General features: G+C 41.4%; 2 protein-coding genes across 5 annotated transcripts in view; one reads left to right on the forward strand and one right to left on the reverse strand.

Annotated features, from left to right (window-relative positions):
* Window positions 1-5589, forward strand: part of PIGF (phosphatidylinositol glycan anchor biosynthesis class F) — a 32686-nt gene extending 27097 nt beyond the window's left edge. For both annotated transcript variants that reach the window (XM_014833237.3, XM_014833242.3), the window contains exon 6: window positions 5242-5589. In XM_014833237.3, the coding sequence (XP_014688723.2) occupies window positions 5242-5355 (114 nt within the window). In that variant the 3' untranslated portion in view covers window positions 5356-5589. The remainder of the gene's footprint in view (window positions 1-5241) is intronic.
* RHOQ (ras homolog family member Q) overlaps window positions 2604-22521 on the reverse strand; it is a 38854-nt gene continuing 18936 nt past the window's right edge. Inside the window, exons 3-5 of one of the 3 annotated variants that reach the window (XM_014833243.3) lie at window positions 9699-9863; window positions 9288-9383; window positions 2604-5912 (exon numbers count right to left, since the gene is read on the reverse strand). In XM_014833243.3, the coding sequence (XP_014688729.3) occupies window positions 5757-5912; window positions 9288-9383; window positions 9699-9863 (417 nt within the window). In that variant the 3' untranslated portion in view covers window positions 2604-5756. Of the gene's footprint in view, window positions 5913-6135; window positions 6275-9076; window positions 9195-9287; window positions 9384-9698; window positions 9864-22521 lie in introns of those variants that run through there. The other 2 variants (XM_044772363.2, XM_070512145.1) reach the window with 2 other exon arrangements.

Consider the following 22521-nt stretch of genomic DNA (forward strand, 5'->3'; position numbering starts at 1 on the left):
ACGGGGCCAGGCCCTGCGGATGTCATTTTAATGACATTACAAGGTTACAAATCTATTTGCACTTAATATATATTAAAGGAACCTAAATAATATTGTACATATTATAATTAAGTAAAATGTATTTAAACTGTTTATTCTCAAATCACATAACAACAAACAAATGCCATCTACCTCATTGAAATTGATCCTTAAAACTCTGAAACCAAAATGTAAAGGGTCACTGTATGTCTTTGGCCGACTAGAGCTGTTAGTAAAAATACTTGTTAGGGTACAGTGATAAAGAGTACAGGGATTCTTAACCAGGACTCCATCGATGGACTTCAGAGGTCTGTGAACCCCTGAAATTATATGAAATATATATGGATCATGTTTGACAAGAAGGAAACATGAATTCTGTTGGATGTAGTTTTTTAAAAATATTTTTAAAGTTCTTAAAGAAAATTTGGGCAGGATTTTAATAGCAGCTTTATATGTGATGTATTTGGGGAATGATAATGTTCTAGATTATAACAACTTCTATGTGCTTATTAGGAATATGAACTAAAAGATTATCATCAGTTATAGCTCACATGGATTGGTCACTTGTACTGCGTACCAGATACTATTATAGGTATGGTTATAAGTACATGGTACAGTATATCATTTAATCATTACAGCATCCCCATGAGGTGAGTTTTATGATGATCCTCATTTTGCAGATGAGAAACCAGGGCACAGAAAGGTTAGGTGACTTGCCCAGAGTCATATATTAATAAATGGCAGAGCTAAGACTCAAATCCAGTCTAATACAAAAATCAGTGGTCTTAATCACTATTCTGTACTACTTAAAACATGCTTTGAAAAATATCAAACACTCCATACGTCTATGAGTGCATTTTCCTTTCCTAAAGTGTAAGCAGAGTTCTGTAGTAACGCCTGATCAGGAGAGAGCAGTATGGGCTTCAGGTGCAAATAAGCTTGAATAATTTTGAAATGTCTTTCAACCAGCAATAATACTGATTTTTTTAACAGAGAAAAAAGTAAAGTTATGTCTATATTATTAAGGTTTTTATTTTTGAGGAAGATTAGCCCTGAGCTAACATCCATGCTCATCTCCCTCTACTTTCTATGCGGGACGCCTGCTACAGCATGGCTTGATAAGCAGTGCATAGGTCCGCACCCGGGATCCGAACCAGTGAACCCTGGGCCGCTGAAGCTGAACGTGCAAAGTTAAACCACTACGCCACTGGGCCGGCCCCTGAAATGTTTTTATTTCTGAGAGAAAAATAACTTACTGCTGGTACCACATACCCAGACCCTATATTAGGCCTTTGTTAATGCTGATTATTTTAAGAGAACACTGACCCTTTTTTTGGTTTAAGTGATGAAAAATACATTAAAAGGAGTCATTTGATTTAGAGAAAGAATAATAGTACTTTAAGCAAGATAGTTTCTTCACATTTAGCTACTCATTTTTTAAAATAGGTTTTTCTTTTTAACAGTAATCTTAATAATTTTACCCACCTGCACTGTATTCTTTATTTATACAACAGGGTTTTGTTTCTTCTGTTTAGTGATTTTTAAAAAATTTAAATTTATAAAAAGCTGGATAGAAAGATTGTCATTTTGGTGCAAATGCTTGTGAAGGACCTCCTGTACACGAATGTCTATTTTGAGTTTTCTATTTTCCTTAAACAAAATAAGATAATTATATATAGCCATCTCAGATTACCATAATTTGGAGAAATGTTTAGAGTGATGCAGTTGTTCAATAGATGATACCACGTGGGTTGTTTTTAATCCTATTTGTGGCATAAAGAATGTTAAATAGAAACATCTCTGTGTGTGAGACAATAGTTTTGAATGGAAAACTGTAAAATCTAATTATGAAAATACATAATTAAGCTAGGATTGGTTGACAAGTCAGTATGAATTCTGTTGCCATAGTATAGTTTTAAATTTTTTTAAGCAATTATAAGGTTAGTAGGAAATTGCTTGAGGAAAGTTATTAGTGGGCACCCTCCCCCAGCTCCCTTCAGCTGCTCCTTTGCCGTTTCCTATCTGGGTCTACAAAAATGAGGAAAGTTGCCCTATATAAAGAAATTCTTTTAAAAAAAATGACTGTGTTACATTTAAGGACAACTTATTTCAGGAAAGTCAAGCAGGAAACCCCGAGCCATCACTAGCAAACAGTCTTCAAAGCCAGTCCAACATTTTAATTTGCTGATGACATGGATTTCTTGAGACGCTGATAACAGCAAGTGTTCCAAGCCTTAACCCCTTGTTAGACAAAACTTGTGAACGAATATTTACTTCATTTCTGTTGGAGGTGAAGTATGGCAGCTATTTAAAGAATGTGTGTGTGAATGTGTGTGTGCGTGTTTGGAAACAAAGAGCCGGACTGAAATTAGAAGTGCTTAAATTTAGTAACCCAATTTGGGATTTGGCTGGGATTCCCGAGGGATTATTATTCTCCTACACTTTGACAATGCGCTCTTTAACAAAGTGCAGGTGCTCACAGGTGGCCAGTGATGAGTAGACTCAGCATGAGAAACAGAGAAAAGAGTATCACCCCGAATGTTCACATAGGTATTAAATAAAAACTACTACGGTAAGAAGTTCAGTGCTTTACATAGATAGTAAACTATGCATATTATTTTATTTGTAACCCCACGTGTTAAAATGGGACACTGTTAAAGTAACAATCACTTAAAAAGCAACAACCAACAAACCAGTATTTAATTTGGTACTTAATAATTAAAAATAAAATGGAAGCAGTGCCTAAAGTAACTAAGCTAATTCACAATAAAAACCATTAATTCAGGCTCTCCTTATGGAAATATGGTAATTCAATATGGGCTAACCTAAAATGTACCTTTAGAGATAGAATAAGGGTATAAGTTAGCAAAGTATTGAATAAGATTTCAGGGAGCCCCTAAAATTATTTTTAAGAACTTTAGAACTGATTATATGCAAAAAAAAAAAAAAAACGAACTTTCTTTTAAGTTTATTCATACATGACCTTATTTGAAGCAATGTATTTGCATTCACTAGCAAAATTCACATCAGTAAGGTATTTTTGAAATATTTTATTTCCCAGATATTTCACTACTTTGAATTAGTCGTTCCAGTGATTAGTCTGAATTTCTACTGAAACCTAAGTCTTTAATGAAGACGTGCTTCTGAAAATAAGGCAATTTTTCTACAATCTGCTTATGAATAGAAAACAAATCTTTGGTTTTAGTTAAAGTGGCAGGAAGGATTTTGCAAAAAGAAATACTAAAAAACCAAAGCAATGAAAAGGCTCTTAATAAGCAATGGGAAACTCCAAACCCCATCAAGGTCAATAGAGTACCTAAGGCACCTCAGGTTCAGATGATACAATCATCTCTGCTTAGAGTTCTAATAATCTATATACAGGATTCTTACCATCTTAAGAATGTGAAGCCGAAAGATAATGTCCAACAATGATTACTGTGACCAAGAAAGAAAAGAATTGTAAGAATTGATAAATGGGAGAGAGATTGGAGATCATCTGTTCTACCTCCCATGTTTATGGATGAGGATCTGAGGCTCAATCAAGAAACAGGTGACACTAGAGTTTGTGTTTCCAGATTCCTAGGCCATTTCTCTTAGGGCAGGACAAAATCTAGATACTAACTTTCATTGGCTAGTAAACCAAGCATGAAGAGTTTCAGAGATGTGAATTTGAGAGAAAAAGAATCCCCATCAAATCCCCAAAGGCAAGTTGGAAATGTGTAATACTTTACTGTCTTAATTCCTTTATACCATGTGTTGGACAATTTAGCTAATATACTAACTGACTTATACAGTTCCTTTCAATTCTATCTAAAAATAGCAGACCAAAATTAAATGAGAAAGTTACATAAGATTCCACTTGAGCACACATGAGGCCATGATTACTTCATGTGATCACCACTTCTTGGGAGAAGGAAGACATCCACTGTCCAGTTCAGAGAGGAAGCTCCTGACTAGTTATCCAGTAGACTCTCCACTCTTCAATGGGGAAGATGATGCTTACACTTTAAAAAATCTCTACAAAGCTCACATACAAGACAGTACATCCTAGATTTGTGACTGATATGAGCATTTAAGGCTGTCATTTTCAAGTATAAAAGTTTAGTGTTCCATTACCCAATCTGTGCAATAGACATAGGTATAAGCTCAAGTCATGGAAATTAACAGAAACTCACCAAAGACATAAAGAAATCATAATTTAGGCAACAGCAAGTTTAAATGTAGGAAAGGCTGGAAAAAAAATTATGGATTAGATTATGCTTCTCTGAACAGCATTAGTTTGTGCACAATGAAACTCTGTCTAACACTATTGTTTGTTGCATGGCATTTGGAATAAGGCAGATCCACAGCAGACCAAACAAGGAAGCTTGAGTAGGTAATAGAACTAGTAATTAAGATGGTTCACCTCTAACATGGTTCTGTGGCCTGATCCCCCAGAGAAAGATTAGAAATGGCTCCAGTATACCAAATAAGCTTCACAGATGAACATGAAAAATTTTTTTAAAGCAAGGCCTTTCACCTAGGGACCAACATGCACTGCTTGTGGATGAAATTATATCAACATTATTTACTTCTGGCTTGATGTAATATTGTGAAACGTAATATGGCTGGAGAAAATGGGTATTTGGAAGCCAGGATTTCATTTAACTTACACCCTAGGTGTGTACTTAAGTTGTAGCTCTATAATTTCTGCTATGGTTCCAATATCTATATCTGAAAGGTGGCATCAGTTTTATTATGGAAGCAGTTGCTTTGTTATGAATTCCATAACATGCTTGAATTCTAGGTCTTTCTCTTTAACATAATTTAAAGTTCCTTATGGTTTGGTCAGCGTACACACTTCTCATTTCATTTGATATACAAGCCAATGTGGAAATTAAAAAACAAAATTACCAACTAGTTGAGAGAGCTAAACTGAGTCCAGGATTATGGCAAAGTCTGACCCAAAATTTTAATCAGTAACTTCAGCATGTATCTCATGCAGTTTGGGGAGCATCGAACTAAGTCTGCAGTCGCCAGAAGCCTTGTTACAGCTGAATGCACAGTAACTCAAACGTGTCCACTCTTAGTGTTCATGATAAACGCGGTTACGACCTTCGTACACTTTTGGCATTAAGAAAGCACATTAAGCTTTAATATAGAAATATTTAGGTTACACTTAACTTGTGCTCAAGTAATAATAAAATGTCTCTTCTTTTTTGATATCATACATTCTCTCCTCAGGTCTGGCCCATCTCCTGTACTCTTGGAGCGACCTTTGGCTATGTGGCTGGCCTTTTTATCTCACCACTCTGGATATACTGGAATAGAAAGCAACTTACATACAAGAACAATTAATTGGAGCAAAGGGAGAAGATACTTCTTTGTGCAGATTCCATAAAGACTGTGCAGAAATGTATACGGTCTAAGCCAGGCAGTTCCATTTACAGCACTGTTTTTTATGTAGTTACAACATGATGTGATTGTAGCTTTTTAAACTATGAAACCCCTGAGAGATTGTACCTTCTAGTTGAAATAAAGTATTTATATTAGATTGTGGCTTCAGATGCTTTTTGCTGCTTCTTGGACCTTTAAGAAACATTCTTAATGAACTTTATAGAATTCTGAGGACAGGGTTGGGTTTTTTTCCTTTCAAGTTTTAAACTGCTTCCTTATTTCTAAGAGGTCTGGCTATAGCTGTAGCATTTCATATGCTTTCTGACAGAAATGGACAGTTTCCTTGGCCACTGAAGATGTTTTCACGTAATCAAACAACAGTTTATACATCTTGATCCTATTCTTTTTTTTACTGTGTGTTTCTTTGGAGTTAAAATGGCTATGATAGCCTCATCAAAAACAGTCTTCAGTCCCTTCTGGGTTAAAGCTGAACATTCCACATAGCAGCACGCTCCTATCTGGGAGGGAGAAAAAAAAAGTCACAAATATATAAAATCTCTTTTATACAATTGGTATCACACAACCCACCTTTATAAGGAAAATTATAAGATATAGCTATGCAAAAAGAATGAAATCATCCATATTCATAATACCCAGAGATAGCTAACTTAAAATACTAGTGTATATCCTTCCAGACTTTTTCTATGAAAAATTCTTTCATTCATCAAATACTTACTGGGTACCTACTATATGCCAAGCACTGTTTTAGGTGCTGGGGATAATGTCGATGAACTGAACAAAAGAGCCAAGTCTCTGCTGTGTGACGCTTACACTTGCTGAAGTTCTACTGGGGGAGAGAACACTGAGCAGATGGTGGTCCCTGCCATGAGAAAACGACAGCAGAGTGAGGGAGATGGGGCGTGCAGAGGACAGCGGTGGTGGTCAGGGAAAGCTGCTCAACGAGGTGAAGTTGAGCAGTGAGAGACACCTAGGGGCAGACAGAGCCACAGACGCAAAGACCCTGATGCAGCAGCATGTGTGGAGCGGTCAGGGCACGATAAAGAAGCCAGAGTGGCAGGAGAGAGCGAGCAAGGGGGAAAGGGCAAGAGACGAGGTCAGTGAGGTAGCCTCTAAGGACTTTGGCTTCTACTCTGAGAGGGGACCTATTTGTTCATTCACTGAAAATTTACTGAGCACTCTTATTGCCAAATGCGAGAATACAGCAAGGAACAAAATTAAGTTCCTACCTTACTCTCCATAAAGCTTACATTTTAGAGGGAGAAGACCAGGAACTAATAAACACAGAGGTAGAATGTCAACAGGTAACGTGGGAAGGGAGACAAGTAGGGAGTGGGGACAAGATCGGGCAAGGTCTCACTGAGAAAGGGATACTTGAGCAGACCTGAAAGGAGTAAAAGAACGAATCATGTCTACCTAGGGAAGAACATTCCAGGCAGAGGGGGCAGCAAAAGTACAAAGGCCCCAAGGTAGAGGACTTTGAGGAAACAGCAAGGAGGCTGCGTGCCTGGAGTACGATGAGTGGGGCGGAGAGGTCGCAGGGGCCTGTGGGCCACGGGAAAGACCGTGGCTTCTATTTACTCTGACTGAGCTGGGAGCCACTGGAGGATTCTGAGCAGAGCGGCGGCCTGATGGAGCTTATATTTTAAAAGACTCCCTCCGGCTGCTGTATTGAGAACAGATGAACATGAGACACAGACAGAAGCAGAAAGGCAAGTTAGAAGCTGTTCCTGTAATCCAAGCCAGAGAGGGAGGGGGCCTGAGCCAGGCTGGCAGAGGAGGGGCTGGTGAGGAGTGGCTCGATTCTGGATATATTCTGAAGGTAGAACAATGCGTTTCTGCTGAAGGGTTGGCTGTATGGTATGAGAGAAAGAGCAAGATCAAGTGTGACTTAAAGGTTTTTGACTCGAGTAACTGGGAGGACAGGCTTGAAGTGTCAAATCAGGAATTCTGTTGTGGACATGTTAATTTTGAGATGCTTCGCCACCCAGATAGACTCGTTGCATGAACAGTTGGATGACCAAGTCTAGAGTTTATGAAAGAGGTCAAGCCTGGAGATAGAAATTTGGGAATCTTCAGTAGTAGATCGTTCAAACCACAAGACTGATAGAAGCTCACCTAAGCCTAGAGAGTTGTGTGTGGATATAGAGGAAAAGATGTCCAAGAAGCTGCGTGCTGATCCCTGGGCCCCCCAACATTCACAGACAGGGAGATGAGGAGATGGAGGAGAGGCCAACAAGAGGGGAAGAAAACCCAAGAGAGCGTTCAAGGAAGCCAAGCGAGAGTGTATCAAGGAACCAGCTGTGTCAGATGCTGCTGACAGGTCTAGAAATGGGATCATATTGTTTTGCAACCACTTTTTTCCCTTAAACTATATAATAAAGATGAACATCTCAATAGATAAATTAGTATAAAGTCTTAATAGATGCAGGGGGTTTCTTTGCCATTATAAACAGTGTAGCAACTTTGTGGCCATCTCTTAAAGCACATCCCTAATAATTTTCTTAGGATGAATTCCTACATATGGAATTCCTTGAACAAAAGTCTGCATGACTTCAAGCCTTTTGCATATTATCAAGATTACTTTTACTCAATGAGTAACAGTATAACAGAGTGCCCATTCCCTTATACCCCTGGAACAGGGGCTACTATAATTAGTTTCTCATTTTTTGGCCAATCTTATGGAAGGAAATTAAACTTAGATTTGACGACTAAGGAGTCTGAATATATTCCTATTTTCAAAGGCAATCTGCATTTTTTGGTGAATTTGCAGTTGATGTTCTTAGCCCATTTTTCTCTTGGGGTTATATGTTTTTTTCTGATTAATTCCTATGCAAGGGATTCCTGTATACTAAGGATATTAACCCATTTTTCTGCCATACATGTCAAGTTTGTTATATGACTTTTAATTTTATTTCCGGCAGTTGATGTGGTGTTAAATTTTTATATAGTTAAATCATCAGTATTTTCACTTATGACTTATACCTTTATGACATTTAGAAATTCCTTCTCCCCCAAGATTACAAAATTTAATACATGGAATTTCTAAAGTGATTTGTTAGTGGTGCCATTTATCTTTTGCTATAGGAAAAAAACTGTGCTCTCAAAAGTTTTCTTGCTTTCTTCTGCCTCCTAATAGTACATTTAAAAAGACCTTATTGGGTTCTGTTTCCACAAAAGTCCTATTAAAGTCACAACATCTAAAAAATAGGAATCCAATAATATTAGAGCCAAATGGAGAAAAAAGTAAGCCTAGCTTTGGGGTGAGGGAGAATATAAGTTAAAAGGTATTATGTGCACCACAGTTATATATTTTTTAGAATGCTAACATTTTCTATCTTTCATAAAAAGATTGGAAGAATATTCAACACAGTTCTTTTCAAACTTAGCTGTAATTTTTTGTTTTTAAATTCATATTTAAACTGTTATCCTATGCCACTCCACTACCTACCCCATGAGTCTTAAGTGAAGACAGAGCGCCTGTTTTGACACAGGACAAATGGTTAAGTGATTGAGAAGGGCTTAAAGACCAGCACCTTCTTCTGATGCCTCTCATCAGGAGCATCCTGCTGGCAGTGCAGCAAGGTGTAAGAGCCTGGGCTCGCAGTCAGGCCTGACCGAAACCCAGCTCTGCCATTGACTACCTGCAGGACCTTACAAGTTACCTGACATCTCTAAGCCTCTGTTTTCTCTTCCGTAAAACAGGGGAACTAGTCAGACCACCTCAGTGAGTTGTGCAAGGATTAAATGCGATAATGCATGTACAGCACTCAGCACAGCGCCTGGCATACAGAAAAGGCATGACCAATGTTAGCTTCTGTTAGTACCTTGGCTACTTTTACATTTATTTTCAAATTCTGTAAGTGTTCCATTACCTCTTTTGCTAGTTTCTGTCCTTGTTCCACACATATAGGTTTTTCTTTCATATCATTCAGTCTTGCTAAAGTTTTGGGGTCGTCTCGAAGATCAATCTAATTAAGAAAGGTCAATAATGTCCCATAATATTATAAGTCTTTAAAGAGAAATCAGAGCATGTAGTCCCATTTAATCCCCACATATCAAAAAAAAAAGATTAAACAAAAGAACTTAATTTTTAAACCAACTAATATAATTGCTTTCTTTTGACACTACTTTTTCCAAAAAACGTGACAAAATTTATGTTAACTAACAACTGAGATGAAACACATATATCATTTGCTAAACCTTAGGACCATCTGTCTGAAAGGAACACCACACAAGATAAGCCAGAGATTATTCTTAAATGAGTAAAATCAAAGCAGACATACCTGAGTTCCTATTAGTAAAAAGGGTACATTTGGTGCGTATTCCTTAAGTTCTGGTACCCACTCCTCTTTCACATTTTGAAACGAGGCTGGATTTACCACAGAGAAGCATATAAGGAAGACGTCAGTCATTGGATAAGATAAAGGCCTCAGACGATCATAGTCTTCCTAAGGAAGAAACAAAAACTTCATTGTTTCTCTTTCGATTTCTATGGTTTACTAATAATATGTACATTAAATTACACGGTCAGAGAAGCAAAGTCAGGACTATTTGACAAATGGAATCTATGGCATTCTACATAAAACAATATAATTCCATTTGTTTTTATGTGTTCTTCCTTTTGAAGTTCTGTGCACCAGTGGGGTTAAAATATGAGACAATATCATTAACAACTACAATGCAACTTTGAGAAAATGCATTGTGATTATGAAAGCTGTCACTGGAAACATTTTTGCCTGAAACTTTGCACAGAGAATTGATTATAGCTAGTTGTTGTCTGAGTGTTATCATTTATAGTAACTAATATATACTGAGTGTTTCCCGTGTGTCAGTCACGTCCTGATCCATGTGTTCCCCCAGGTGTTACTTATTTAGTCCTCATAACAATATATGACATAAGTAGCATTATCCCTGTCTTCCAATTGAATAAACTGAGGCACAGAAGTTGACTAACTTGTGTTAGGATGTGTAGCCAGTAAACAAAGGAGATGGGATTCAAACCCTGGCAGTTTTATTCCAGAAGCTACACCTTCACCACTATACATCTTCACTGAGACCTGAAACCTTTGCTTTCCCTGTTTATATGGTTTTCTTAATTAACGTGCGTGTGAAAATTTAAAGATAGAAACATATAGAGTAAATCCACAAAAATCTCCCTTTCCTCCCCAATTTCCATTCCCTTCCCAAAATGGAGATGTTTTCATATGTATCTTTCCAGTTCTTTTTCTATGCATGTACATACCTACAACCGTACACAGTCAAACACCTGTAAATAAAAGAGATTGTGCTCTCTTATGTACGTAAAAGAGATCTTGGAGATCTTTCCAGACCAATACATTAGATTACCATATAATTTTAATCTGCTGCCTCATATTCCAGAGAAGGGCTGTGCTCTCTATGGATGGCTGTTGTAGCATCTCTCCCTATCACAAAAGGCAGTGAAGATCCTGTTCTGCTTAGATCATTTTCTATGACACAAAATTCCGCTTATTTACATTCTAGTGAGTGAACGGTGTCAGGATTCCATTTATGATGGGGCTTGCCTCTCATCTGGTTTCAAGGAAACTTTATTTTTGGCCTCGGCCACCACTCCTCTTAAATGACCCGTTTCACTACCAGAACTGCATGAATGTGGAACTAAGGGAGTATTAAAAGCATCTTCCACTCGGAGTTTTAGCAGTAGCATTTCTCTCATGGAAAAATTTTCTTTTCATGTCTTCTTCTGATATTTTTCTTAATATAATGTTCAATTCAAGCATATTAACGTCTCAAACTCGTGACTTTGGAGTTAACCCTTCTCTTTTTCCTCAATGCTTTCAAAGGGCAAATCTACAGGCTGGGGGGTGGGGGTGTGGGGTGCCTGAAGGATTTCTCAGGTGTTGGCTATTACAGGACATTCCCAATCTTCTTTACCCTTTAATTTTAAATGTGGAGGCCCCTAAATGGTTTTGAATAAAGCAGTACTCTAGTGTTAAGAAATTATTAATGAAGAAATCAAGTAGACTGGGCATGAGACAAGTTGCACCCCAGCCAGTTACTATAAGAGGACTACTATCAAAAATATAACATGTTTTTAAAAATCAGTTTGAGCGTTAAATAGCACGCCTGGGTGCATTAAATATACTTCCTGTACTCTACTGCCTATTTCAAACTGCATGTCCATACGGGGAAAAAAGGGACAATATTAATCTTAGCATTCCACCCAGCAACTCCATGTTCCCGAGCCAAATGACACGTGCTACGGTCAGGGAAAGGGATGTCTTGTTAAAAACCTCTCTTCATCCATAGTTAGATGTCCAATTTTCACAGAATTAGAAATGAGGATACCATCTCATAGGATTAAGAGGAATAAATGAAATAATGCAACTAAGACATCCAGCATAGTGCCAGGCACACAAAGGAACTCTTCCAACACTTGCACGCAAATTCCTCAACCCATGGGAAACTGATTTTCCCATCTCTTTGCAAAAACACAGGGTCCCATGAGCCCCACAGCAGTCCTGGCTTTGCATCTCTCTCCAATCACAGAGAAGAAACTCCTTCAGTGAAAAGTAAAATTTTCTACACTGGCATGAAAACACACAAATCAAACTGAGGTCTCTGGAGGACAGTATAATTTTCAGATTAATAAAAGAGAATGATAGATTATTACTGTACTAATTAGTCATTTGGGGACTCAAGAGCCTTATGACTATTTAAAATGTAACCAGAAAAAAGATTTATATTGTTTTAAGAAAATCAAATTAGATTTTTTAATAAAAATTTTACTTTTCAAGCAAGTTTACCTCATCAGGGAAATAGAATGTGCACTCTTCTCTAGAATCATATTACGAGGAATAAAAAGTAAGAGAATGCAAACTTCTCTAGAAACGCTTAATAACATTAATCTAAATATTCTACAGAGCCTGAGTCTGTTGTACAGGTTCCTTTCATCACCATAGTGAATACGGACTTTCCTCAATGAACATATGGGCACAAAGGATGGAAATTAGACTAATCATTTCCAGATACTTGTTAAATTGCAGATTTTGTTGGCATAAGTAAAATGTGAAGGATTGGGGTTATGAAAAAACAAAACAAAGACAAGTATGTTCAGAACTCCTTGGAAAGAAACGTTACCTCTTAAGTCTGAACTATCTAAAATGAACGCCTTCTGCCTGTAATCTCCAGCTAAATAATTGGCAGTTATTATAAGAATGAGACCTTTCTGCCTCCATCCAGCCTAAGTAATTAGAAGTCTAAAAATAGATCGCAAATTAAAAAAATAAATGATCTCCTATGCGTACCGTAGCCTGCATCATATAAAATTGTTTATATCCACCGTGCAGTCTTGAGTGAACTCAATGTGAAATTTTAGATTTCGAGATAAATAAATTGAAACATGCAGAATCTTTCATCTTCAACTATATATTTTAAATTTGACAACACAAAGAAAGTTAAATGTGGAAGAACTGCCGTTACTTTTATTTTTTTTCTTTTTTCTTTTGAGGAAGATTAGCCCTGAGCTAACTGCTGCCAATCCTCCTCTTTTTGCTGAGGAAGACTGGCCTGAGCTACCATCCGTGCCCATCTTCCTCTACTTTATATGTGGGATGCCTACCACAGCATGGCTTGCCAAGGGGTGCCATGTCCGCACCCGGGATCTGAACCAGTGAACCCTGGGCCGCCGAAGAGGAACATGTACACTTAACCGCTGTGCCACCAGGCCAGCCCCAACTGCTGTTACTTTTAAACGGCCACTTATCAAAGTCAGAAATTCTCAAAGCCAACTCTCTAGTGTCCTCCTAATTAACAAATAAATTTTATTTTAGTTCAAATATTTTAATACCTATTTTATTTAATACCTATTTAATACCTATTTTCAATAGGTATTTACACATTTCACCCTGGTAACTGGAACGTTCTCAGGAGTAGAGAAAAATGTATTAAAGATAACTGACATTAAAAGCATGAAAAACAATGGTGAGTTAAGTCAATAGGATTGTTGGACTGCTTAGTAAAGTCTTTAGCTTCTTACCAACCAGCTAAGTACTAGGGGTATCAGCAACTTCTTCTTCTTCTTCTTCTTTTTGCTGAGGAAGATTGGCCCTGAGCTAACATCTGTTGCCAATCTTCCTCTGTTTTGCATGTGGATTGGCACCACAGCATGGCAACCAATGAGTAGTGTAGGTCCACACCCAGGAACCAAACCCAGGTCGCTGAAGCAGGGTGCACCGAACTTAACCACTAGGCCACGTGGCTGGTCCAAGGAGTATCAACTTTATAAAAGTGTGTTCCGGTAGCCTGGTGATTAGATTCTCCAGTCTTGTCAAGAGTCCTTGATCTGTGATGATGACAACCTTAACCCTTGAAAGATATCACACATTTATAACCTGACAAGAATCTGCAGACAGTAAGAGACCAAAGAAATGGGCTCTGAGAGGAAACAAAGGAACTTCAGGTGCAAGGGAGAACTGCTGCAAATGAGGATCAACTGGGAGACCCCTGTTTACCACAGCTCAGCCAGCAGCGTCCAGGAGCATCCCGACCTACTTCTGCACTAAAATACATTTGTCCCCTTCATGGGGACCTGGGTGCTCCCTCCTACTTTGGTGAGTTCTGTTTAAAATACATGTTTTTAGGATGTGCATGCCTATTTTAAAAATATATCCAAAACATGTATTTTAAGCAAAACCACTCACATGGGACAGTATAGGCCTTGCCATGCTTTGTGAGCTGGGATGCTATCACACGCTGGTCATTTAAAACCAGTCAGCAGGGAAGACGTTCTAAGGATACACACACATGAATACAAGAGATGTGTCCCCTCTGGAGCTCAGAGTTCAATTGGGAATTAAGACATATATATGTCAAAAGATAGTCACATACGACAACAACAGGAGAAAGAAAAGTGTAAACTGGAGCAGGTGAATATATAAATGCTTAATCCAACAAACCTTACTAAGCACCCACTCTGCCCAGAACGGCACGAAGTGCAATAGCAGGATGACCTTCAGATCAAATCTGATTTGTAAAACATCTTACAAACATTTGCAAAGCTCACTCATAAGATATCTGTATGCTAAAAATAAGGCAACAAGCTCAAATGAGCAGCAGCACCCACAATGCGCCCGAGCACCTCACCAGGACTTTGCAGAACTGAAAGCCACACCTAGAAGAGAGGAAAGTGCAGTGCTGGTGTGCGAACACACGTCAGGTTAGCACCCAGGAGGACGAACCTGATGGACGGGGAGAGACACAAACATTGCCAACAGTCTCTGCTCTCAGGGAGCCCACGGTAAGGGAGACACGTGCATGCAAACACTGTAACGTAAGTCAGAACGTGGGAAATACCCAGAGTGGAAATTAGGGGACGCTAAGAAAAGACTTCTTAGAAGAGGTGGCATTTAGGCCTTACAGAATGGAGGGCACTGGCACACAGATGACCTAGTAGCAATGTGGCTTTGGTCAAGTCACTTATTTCTTAGAGGCTTAGTTTCTCTGTCTGTAAAATGGGAGAATGTCAGTGACAGATGCTTTGAAGACTATAAAGTGCTATAAGGATATATTACACCACCAAAGAATCCAGGATGTTACTTTGATTTAGGAAATAGTTATTTATCAAAACTGACAAGAGTTTTCCTCTGCAACAACCTAGAATGAGAAAAAGTGAGACTACAATTGACTAATTTTTTAACAGACAAGCCCCAGACTTGTAAAGTCCGAAACAGCTTCTGACCACTTTAAGAGACATATAAAATGTAAGACAAGTAAGAACGCCCCTGACAACGGGTGGCTTGTGGTCTAAGAAGGAGCAACTCTGTCACTTTCAGCGCGCACAGCAGTAATCTCCCCCAAAACATCTGTTTCTAGTAAGAAGCCCAAAATAGGTCCAGGCATTGTTCCTGAAACACGTGAACTCCCAAAGGGTGCCATGCTGAAGTCAAGAGGACACACGGGCTGCAGCAAGCTTCTGAAGACGATGAGCATTTTGTCATAAATCTAACTGGTAAACATTTCTACAGTAATTCTTGCTAAGAGGAGTCTATGAAACCTCATTTCCTTTGTGAAGTCCTTTTGTCACTTTTGAGTTCATTTTGCATTTAACTTTGTGACACGAAAATATCACTTTTCACCCTCTTAAAAATAACCGTTTCTCAAGGAAGCTGGATTGGGTTCCTTTTGGTTGCATTTTGGTAAGTTTGGTTCCAAATGCCTTGGTGAGGAGTTTATTGAATTTGCCCATCACCTCCCACTACTGTTGGACTAAAGAAAATTTGAGGAAGAGAAAGAATTTTTTAAAAGTGCTACAAATTCCTACAAGTTATTGTTTTTTCAGAAACTTTCCAAATAATTGGCTTTTTCTTTTCTTTTTTTTTTTATTTTCAGTTAGGTTGTGAAATGGTATTTACATATCCCTGGCCTGATTAGCTCGTAGCAAAAGATTTCTTGAAATTGAAGGTTTAGTTTTTAACTTTCAGCAACCGTCATCTGCATATATTCTGATATATAAGTCTGTCTCCCAATTAATTTAGCAATTATTGAGGTGCTGGTGAACCAGATCTTTGGCTTCTTTTCCATTACTCTCTTCCTTTTGGCTGCCTGACTGTTCACAACTCCTGCTTAGGTTAGTGGGAGAAAAAGGAGAGAAACTGTAAACGTGGTGAGCAGAAAGCAACCAGCCAGAGAAGGGGCTCCACTGTTATCTAACCATGTCGTTAAGACCCAGCACTTCCTCATCTCTAAAAGGAGAGGCGTGGACTAGATTGCCACATCATAGGATTAAAAATGCCCAAACTAACACTTTTTACCCTCGTGTGCCCTAGGAACAGATTTAATGTGGGAGGAGGTTTAAACTGCCGCATGAAAATCAGGTTTTAGGATTCTGTTTTATCTAAGCTGACCCCACAAGGCAGAGGATCAAGACTTAGCTAAATATGGCCCTGAGGCGAGCTTCCTTTCCCCATCTGTGAGGGGAGAATAAATATAGCATACACATGTTAAGATAGATGAGAGAGCTGGTCAAGTGTTCTGAGCTCTTCAACAGACGAGCCTGACTTTCCAAAAAAAGACAAACCACAACTTCAGAGCCGGTGCAATTTCTTTCGTGCATGGTGAGATGACTTCCCTCATTGTGAAGGATTTAGAGCTGAAACTCTACATTGTCTGGAGCTATAATGACAAGTCTCTTTCACTAAAACAGAGGTCAGCTGGGCTAAGGCATGCAGAAAGAAGGGAAATGTCAGGTCAGACTTCCTGCGGTATATCCCTTTTCTAACTTTCTTGGCACAATTTCATGTTGATGGACCATTCATTCATTCTTTCATTCCGACAAATGTCTGCCAGCTAGGAGCTGAGCACTGTGCACGCGCTAGTGAAAACAGACACGGACGCTGCCCTCGGGAGCTCACAGTTTAACAGCGCGGGGGGCACGTGACTCTCAACTAGGGCAGTTCTACTATGTCCAGGGACATTCTGGAAATGTGGGAGTCACACGAATGGGGGAACTCTCCTGGCATTTATGTGGGAGCCAGGGTGCTACACAACTTGTGTAATGAAAACCAGTCCCTGGTCCCACAGGCACTGGCGAATATGAACAACCCTTTCATAATTACCTGAATCTAGGACCTGACCCTGTTGTCTATGAAAGCACAAAGTATTTTTAATTTTTGCACAGTTTTAATGAATTTTCTAGGAAGATGACTTCAGTGCACACTGAAGCAGAAAGGTAGAACTTTATTTTGTTCAAAACATTACAGAAGTTGCTTACCACAGTAGACAATTGCCTGCCACTGGCAAAACTGCTGTTAGTCTCCAAATCACCAATAAACCACAACGACGTTAGTCAGTGTCTGTAGCTGTCGCGTTCACGGTAATTCTACATACAGGTGTAGGCACCTGACTACTTCATTATCATTTCTGGAGAACTCAGCCTGGCAACTTGGGAATTTAATACTGAAACAAATATTTTTATTATGAATTACTTTCCTTTTATATTACTTCAGATTACTGTTAGGATGTTACATTGATTTAAAGTTATGTGTATAGAGAGGTTATATTATCTATAGATTTCATTTGAGGATAAAGAGAAACATTTGTTATAACAAGGGGGGATGGGTCTGATATGGTTGAGGCATGTAACAAACTGGAACAAAAATGACTATAAATGAGAAGTGGAACAGGTGCCATGAAGGAAAAGCGCCAGGTTCTAGGACAGAGAATAGCCAGGACGACCAGCTTCGGTCTGGGTGGTCAGAAAAGACCTCTCAGAGCGAGCGACATCTAAGCTGAGATCTGAGGGATGGGTTAGGAGCCTGATACAGGACAGGGTGTGCAAAAGCCCTGAGGCACCAAAGCCCCGAGAGACACTAAAGGGCCTGGGAAAAGCCAGAGTGACAAGAAGGGGTGGAGAGGTAGCCATCCCAGACCATCAGAGCCTACTACAATGGCAAGTCATTGAAAAGCTGAGAAAAGGAAGTCACATCACTTGCTTTTTTGAAAAGGCAACTCAGGAAGCTTTGTGGAGAATGAATTAGAGGCGGCAGGAGTGCAGGAGAGAGATTATCACAGTAATTCAGGTGAGAGGAGATGGTGGCCTGGACTAAGTGGTACCAGTTGACACCTAGAGAAATGGTGGATTCTAGATATATTCCGGACACAGATTCAGGCTTGAGTGACAGGCTGGATGTGGGGCGAAGGGTCAGGGAGGTCTGGAACAATCCAAGGTCCTACTTGTGCAGCTGGATGGATCACGTCTTTTACAGGGATGAGGAGGATGGAGGGTGGAGAAGCACATGGGGGTGAAACTCCAGAGGCCCATCTTGGACATGCCGAGCGTGACAGGCGAGGACACAGCCGGAGATGTGGATCTGGAGGAGCTCCCTGACTGTGAGGTCCAGACCCCGTTCCAGGCACCTCCTTCTAGCTGGATCAGAAGCATTTCAAATTTGACATTTCTAAACTAAACTCTTTTCTTCCCCCTCAAATCTGCAACTCCTCCTCTGTTTACCATCTCAGTAAAAGCATCACCACACAATCAGGCCCAAGCCAGACCCCTGGAAGTCCTCTTCATCAACCCAAACACAGAGCAAAGCCCACATGCGCCCAGCCAGGCTCCCTGCCCTTTCCCTCCCAGACTTCTGTATCTGGTGGCTCCTGCTCGTCTTTCAGGTTTAGGTCTAAAAATCTCTTCATCCAACAAATCTTCTCTGAGCCCCCAATTCAGATGAAGCGTCCTCTGCTCTGTGCTCACTGTGCTTCTCCCACCATCTCATTTCTCACAATGTAGTAGATTTGCCTCTTTTTCTATCCGTATCCTACACAGGACTCCCTGAGGGCAGGGGACAATCCTTCAAAGCCTGGCTCATAGCACCTGTTCATTGAATTCTTGCTGCATGAATGAGGGGAGTGTGTGGCAAGGTGGAGTTGAGAAGGTGAACTGCAGCCAGATGCTGGGGGGCTGGCACTGGGCTGGCCTGCACCCCCTTCCCAGCTACAAAGCGGGAGCCAGTGGAGCAGGGGTCTGGATTCTCCAGGAACAGACTAATCTCTCGGGTTGCTGCCACCACTTTCAGCCAAGAATCGAACTGCCTCCTCCGATCAGGGCAGTTTTCCTGTGGTGCACGGATGGGTCCAACCCACCTGCCTGAATAACGTGAGCTCTAAAGAGGACAGCCCTGGACACGGCAGTACTTTCGGCATTTGGTCCCTGCGCTGTTTTTCCACCGCAGCCTGTTTTTCACTGTCTTGACGTTTATTTCACCGAGGCACGGAGGGCCTTGTTGACTGTCTTCCCTGCATCCTTCTCCTACTTCCTCCTTTCCAAAACAGCTATCGTTCAGGACCCATCTCTCCTCCACCCAGACACATGCCCCTGGGGACCCTGAGCCCATACTTAGCTAAAAGAATTCCTGGTTGGATTAAGCCAATCATCGAGTTTCATTTTCCACCTCTTGGCCAAAGTCAGTGGTTCTTGGATGGACACGTGACCTCAGCCATCCAATCAGAAGGAAGCGTCCCCTAGGTTATCCAAGCCAGCTCCTCCCTCACCCCTTCTCCTCCTGCTGTTCCTCTTCTTCTGTCTCTCCTCCAGCCCCACCCCCACTCAGGATACAAGGATTTGCCACTCACTGACCCCATCTCTGCAGCTCCTGGAGACAGTTCAGGGACCCTGCCTACATCAGCCAGGGCTGTGGTCCCCACACCACCCCAGAGTAGATGCTACCCCAGGACTAGCTACTTAGAGGGGGGCTTATCCAAGCACTTCCACGGGAGCAGCCCTCCCACCCTTTCCAACACCTGGGCTACAGAGGACCCCGGCACTGTGGACGCAGGTCACCCGGGCCTCCCATGGTGGGGGGCAGGGGACGGGGACAGCCAACACAGAACTGGGAGTCATGGAGGGGCCAAACCCAGAGGAAACAGCATTTTCCTCAGCTGTGGACTAACACTGACCCTTGTCTGCCTTTGAGGCCAGGGACGAAGCTTGCAAAGACTGAAGCCTCCCACTGACATACATCCTCACACCGGCCTGTTAATATACTACGACAAGCAGCCAAGCAGCAAGAGAAGACCCTGGAACTACACGCTGCTTAAGCCTGAAATGCTCGTTTTTTCCACACCCACACGAACACGAGGCAGCCAAACTGCACGGAGGAGTTAAACCACGTCTAACAAACCCACTAGGATTGGAGTATTTGAACCCCACTCCTTGGCCCAACCGTGCAACCTGCCACGTGAGGACCAAGAGGGCGTCCGGGCAGGCAGAGAAAATCGGGACGACCTAACGCAGCTCACAAATACACTTCCACGGGACAGAGCCTGCAGAAAATACACACAGTTTCTGCGGGGTTGATGAAAATGTTTGAGAACTAGACAGAGGTGGTGGTTGTGCGATGCTGCGAATAGACTAAATGCCACTGAATTGTACACTTTAAAATGATTAATTTTATGTTGTGTGAATTTCACTTTAACTTAAGAAAAACATACAAGTCTGCAAGCGTGCAAAGCTGGAGCCTTGTGGGTACGCACACAGGTACACATACATACACACACATGTTCACAGAGATTTCTTTGAAATTCAGAGAGGCGCTGCATACGGCAGAAATACCCAGCACACACACTCCTTGGGACCTGCGTTAATCACCATGACACGCCTCCACACCGCTGAGCCCGAGATCTCCTCCTTCGTGCATGTTTTACAGTCCCGCTCTGCCTGTTCTGCATTACTTCCTTTCCTCTCCTCCCCTCCAGCTCTGTACCACACGAGGCTCCCAGGAGAGCTCTTCCAGGACTGTGATAAGTAACTACCTCACAGCACTCCAGTCGTATTTCACTTCACGGCCCCGAGAATGGCATTTTGTTCCCGCTTTCACACTAACCCCAACTATCCTACTCAACTTTCACCATTAGCCCATAAGACAGGGAAGTTCCCACTTCCCTGATGAGGAAACTGAGGCTCAAAGAAGCTCATCACTTGTGCAAAGTCACGGGAGAGTCACGCAGAAGTGACGTGGGAATACAGTTCTCCTAACAACTAGTTTAGGACACCCCGTGGCCCCTTTGTTTAAACCAGGCAGTAGATCATAAGGTTTGGACACAGACCTTTTGAGTCTTTGAATCATAGGCTTATTAGCTGTGTGGCCTTGGGCAAGTTACTTACCTTTTCTGTTTCATTTATCTATAAAGTGGACTAAACTGTTGGGAAAATTAAATGAGCTAAGGTATGAAAAGCACTGAGCGTTCGTGGTGGCTGCTAGCTTTAACCACGCCCAGCAGCTCTCCTTCTCCATTCAGTTTCAGAGATTTGGGGCAGAGGAATAAACAGGTGGAAAATGAGGACTGAGGGTACAGTTGATTTTGTGAAAAACACACCGAGAAGTTTTGCTGGTTTAATGAGTGCAAGAGTTTACATGGTAGGCGAGGACTGAGTCAGGTGTTTGATTAAAAGACCTGAAAATAGCTAAACTAATATACCTCAAATATGTTTTTGTGAAACAATGGTTAATGACACTGAGAAGTGAACAGGAGTCAAGATGCACGTGGACTCTGCTGTGGCTGCCAGTGCTCGCTGGCTCGTGCTGCACACAGCCCCAGGCGGTTTTCAGTGGCTGGCCATCAAACGTTAATTGGACACACGTATGCACCAGCCTCTTTGTGCTCCAAGAAGCTCAGCCAATCCGGGAGCTGGGTTTCCCACCATCCAAGACCTGGCTAGGGAGACGTGGCATTTACTGAAGCAAATTGAGAGCCACTGAAACAAAATCAGAGAAGCAATGCCCCAGGCAGATGAGGAAACCAGCAACCACAACAGCACTTTACAGGAAAAACACTAGGTTTCAAGTGTCCGTTCTCTTTTGTGTATCCTCATAAAACCCCTGGAGGCAGCGAGGGGCCAGGCGCTGTCATCCTTCCCTCCAGGGCAGCAAGGGCAGCAGCTGGCCCAGGGCACTGGGTGAAGTGGTGGCGAAACTCCCACTGGAGCAACTGGGCCGGTCGGGTTGGGAGGAGGGGTGGTTTTCAAACTTGGAGGTGTGGGGCCCATGGTCTGGTCAAAGTGCACAGACACCTGCCGGTTCCTGCTCTTAGCCTGCCCTGTGTTACCCACTGAGGGGAGTCCTGTCGGAGCCCGCAGTCCATTGTGTCCACTCCTTTATGGAGTCTGCGTTACGTGCTACGTGGGAAATCAAACAGCATAGATCTCCCTCCAGAGAACCACTAGCTTAGTTAAGCAACCTAGTAAGACACCAGCAGCAGGGGGAAGTCACCAGAGCAGTAATGAATTACAGATCTGGACCCAGAGGGCCTGGTCCGGTGTTGCCTCTCACAGGCTGTGCGCGTAACCTGTATGAGTCATTTCAGTGTCTGAGTCTGATTTCTCATCCATTTAAAAAAGAAAAAAGGCAGGGGGAGGGGGTGGATAAAATCACCTACCTCATAAGGTCATTGTTATGATTAAATGGGATAAACAGGCCCAAAGAAGGCCTCAGATGTAGGCACGAGATTAATGACAAGAGACGTATATGCTAAGTGCCACAGGAATTCAGAGGGGAGAGAATATGTCCACTCTTGAGGACTAGAAAAGGCTGCAGGGAATAGCTTGTCCCACTGGTGCACCCCACCTCCCAC

Source organism: Equus asinus, chromosome 6, assembly GCF_041296235.1.
Source record: "Equus asinus isolate D_3611 breed Donkey chromosome 6, EquAss-T2T_v2, whole genome shotgun sequence".
Lineage (NCBI taxonomy): Eukaryota > Metazoa > Chordata > Mammalia > Perissodactyla > Equidae > Equus > Equus asinus.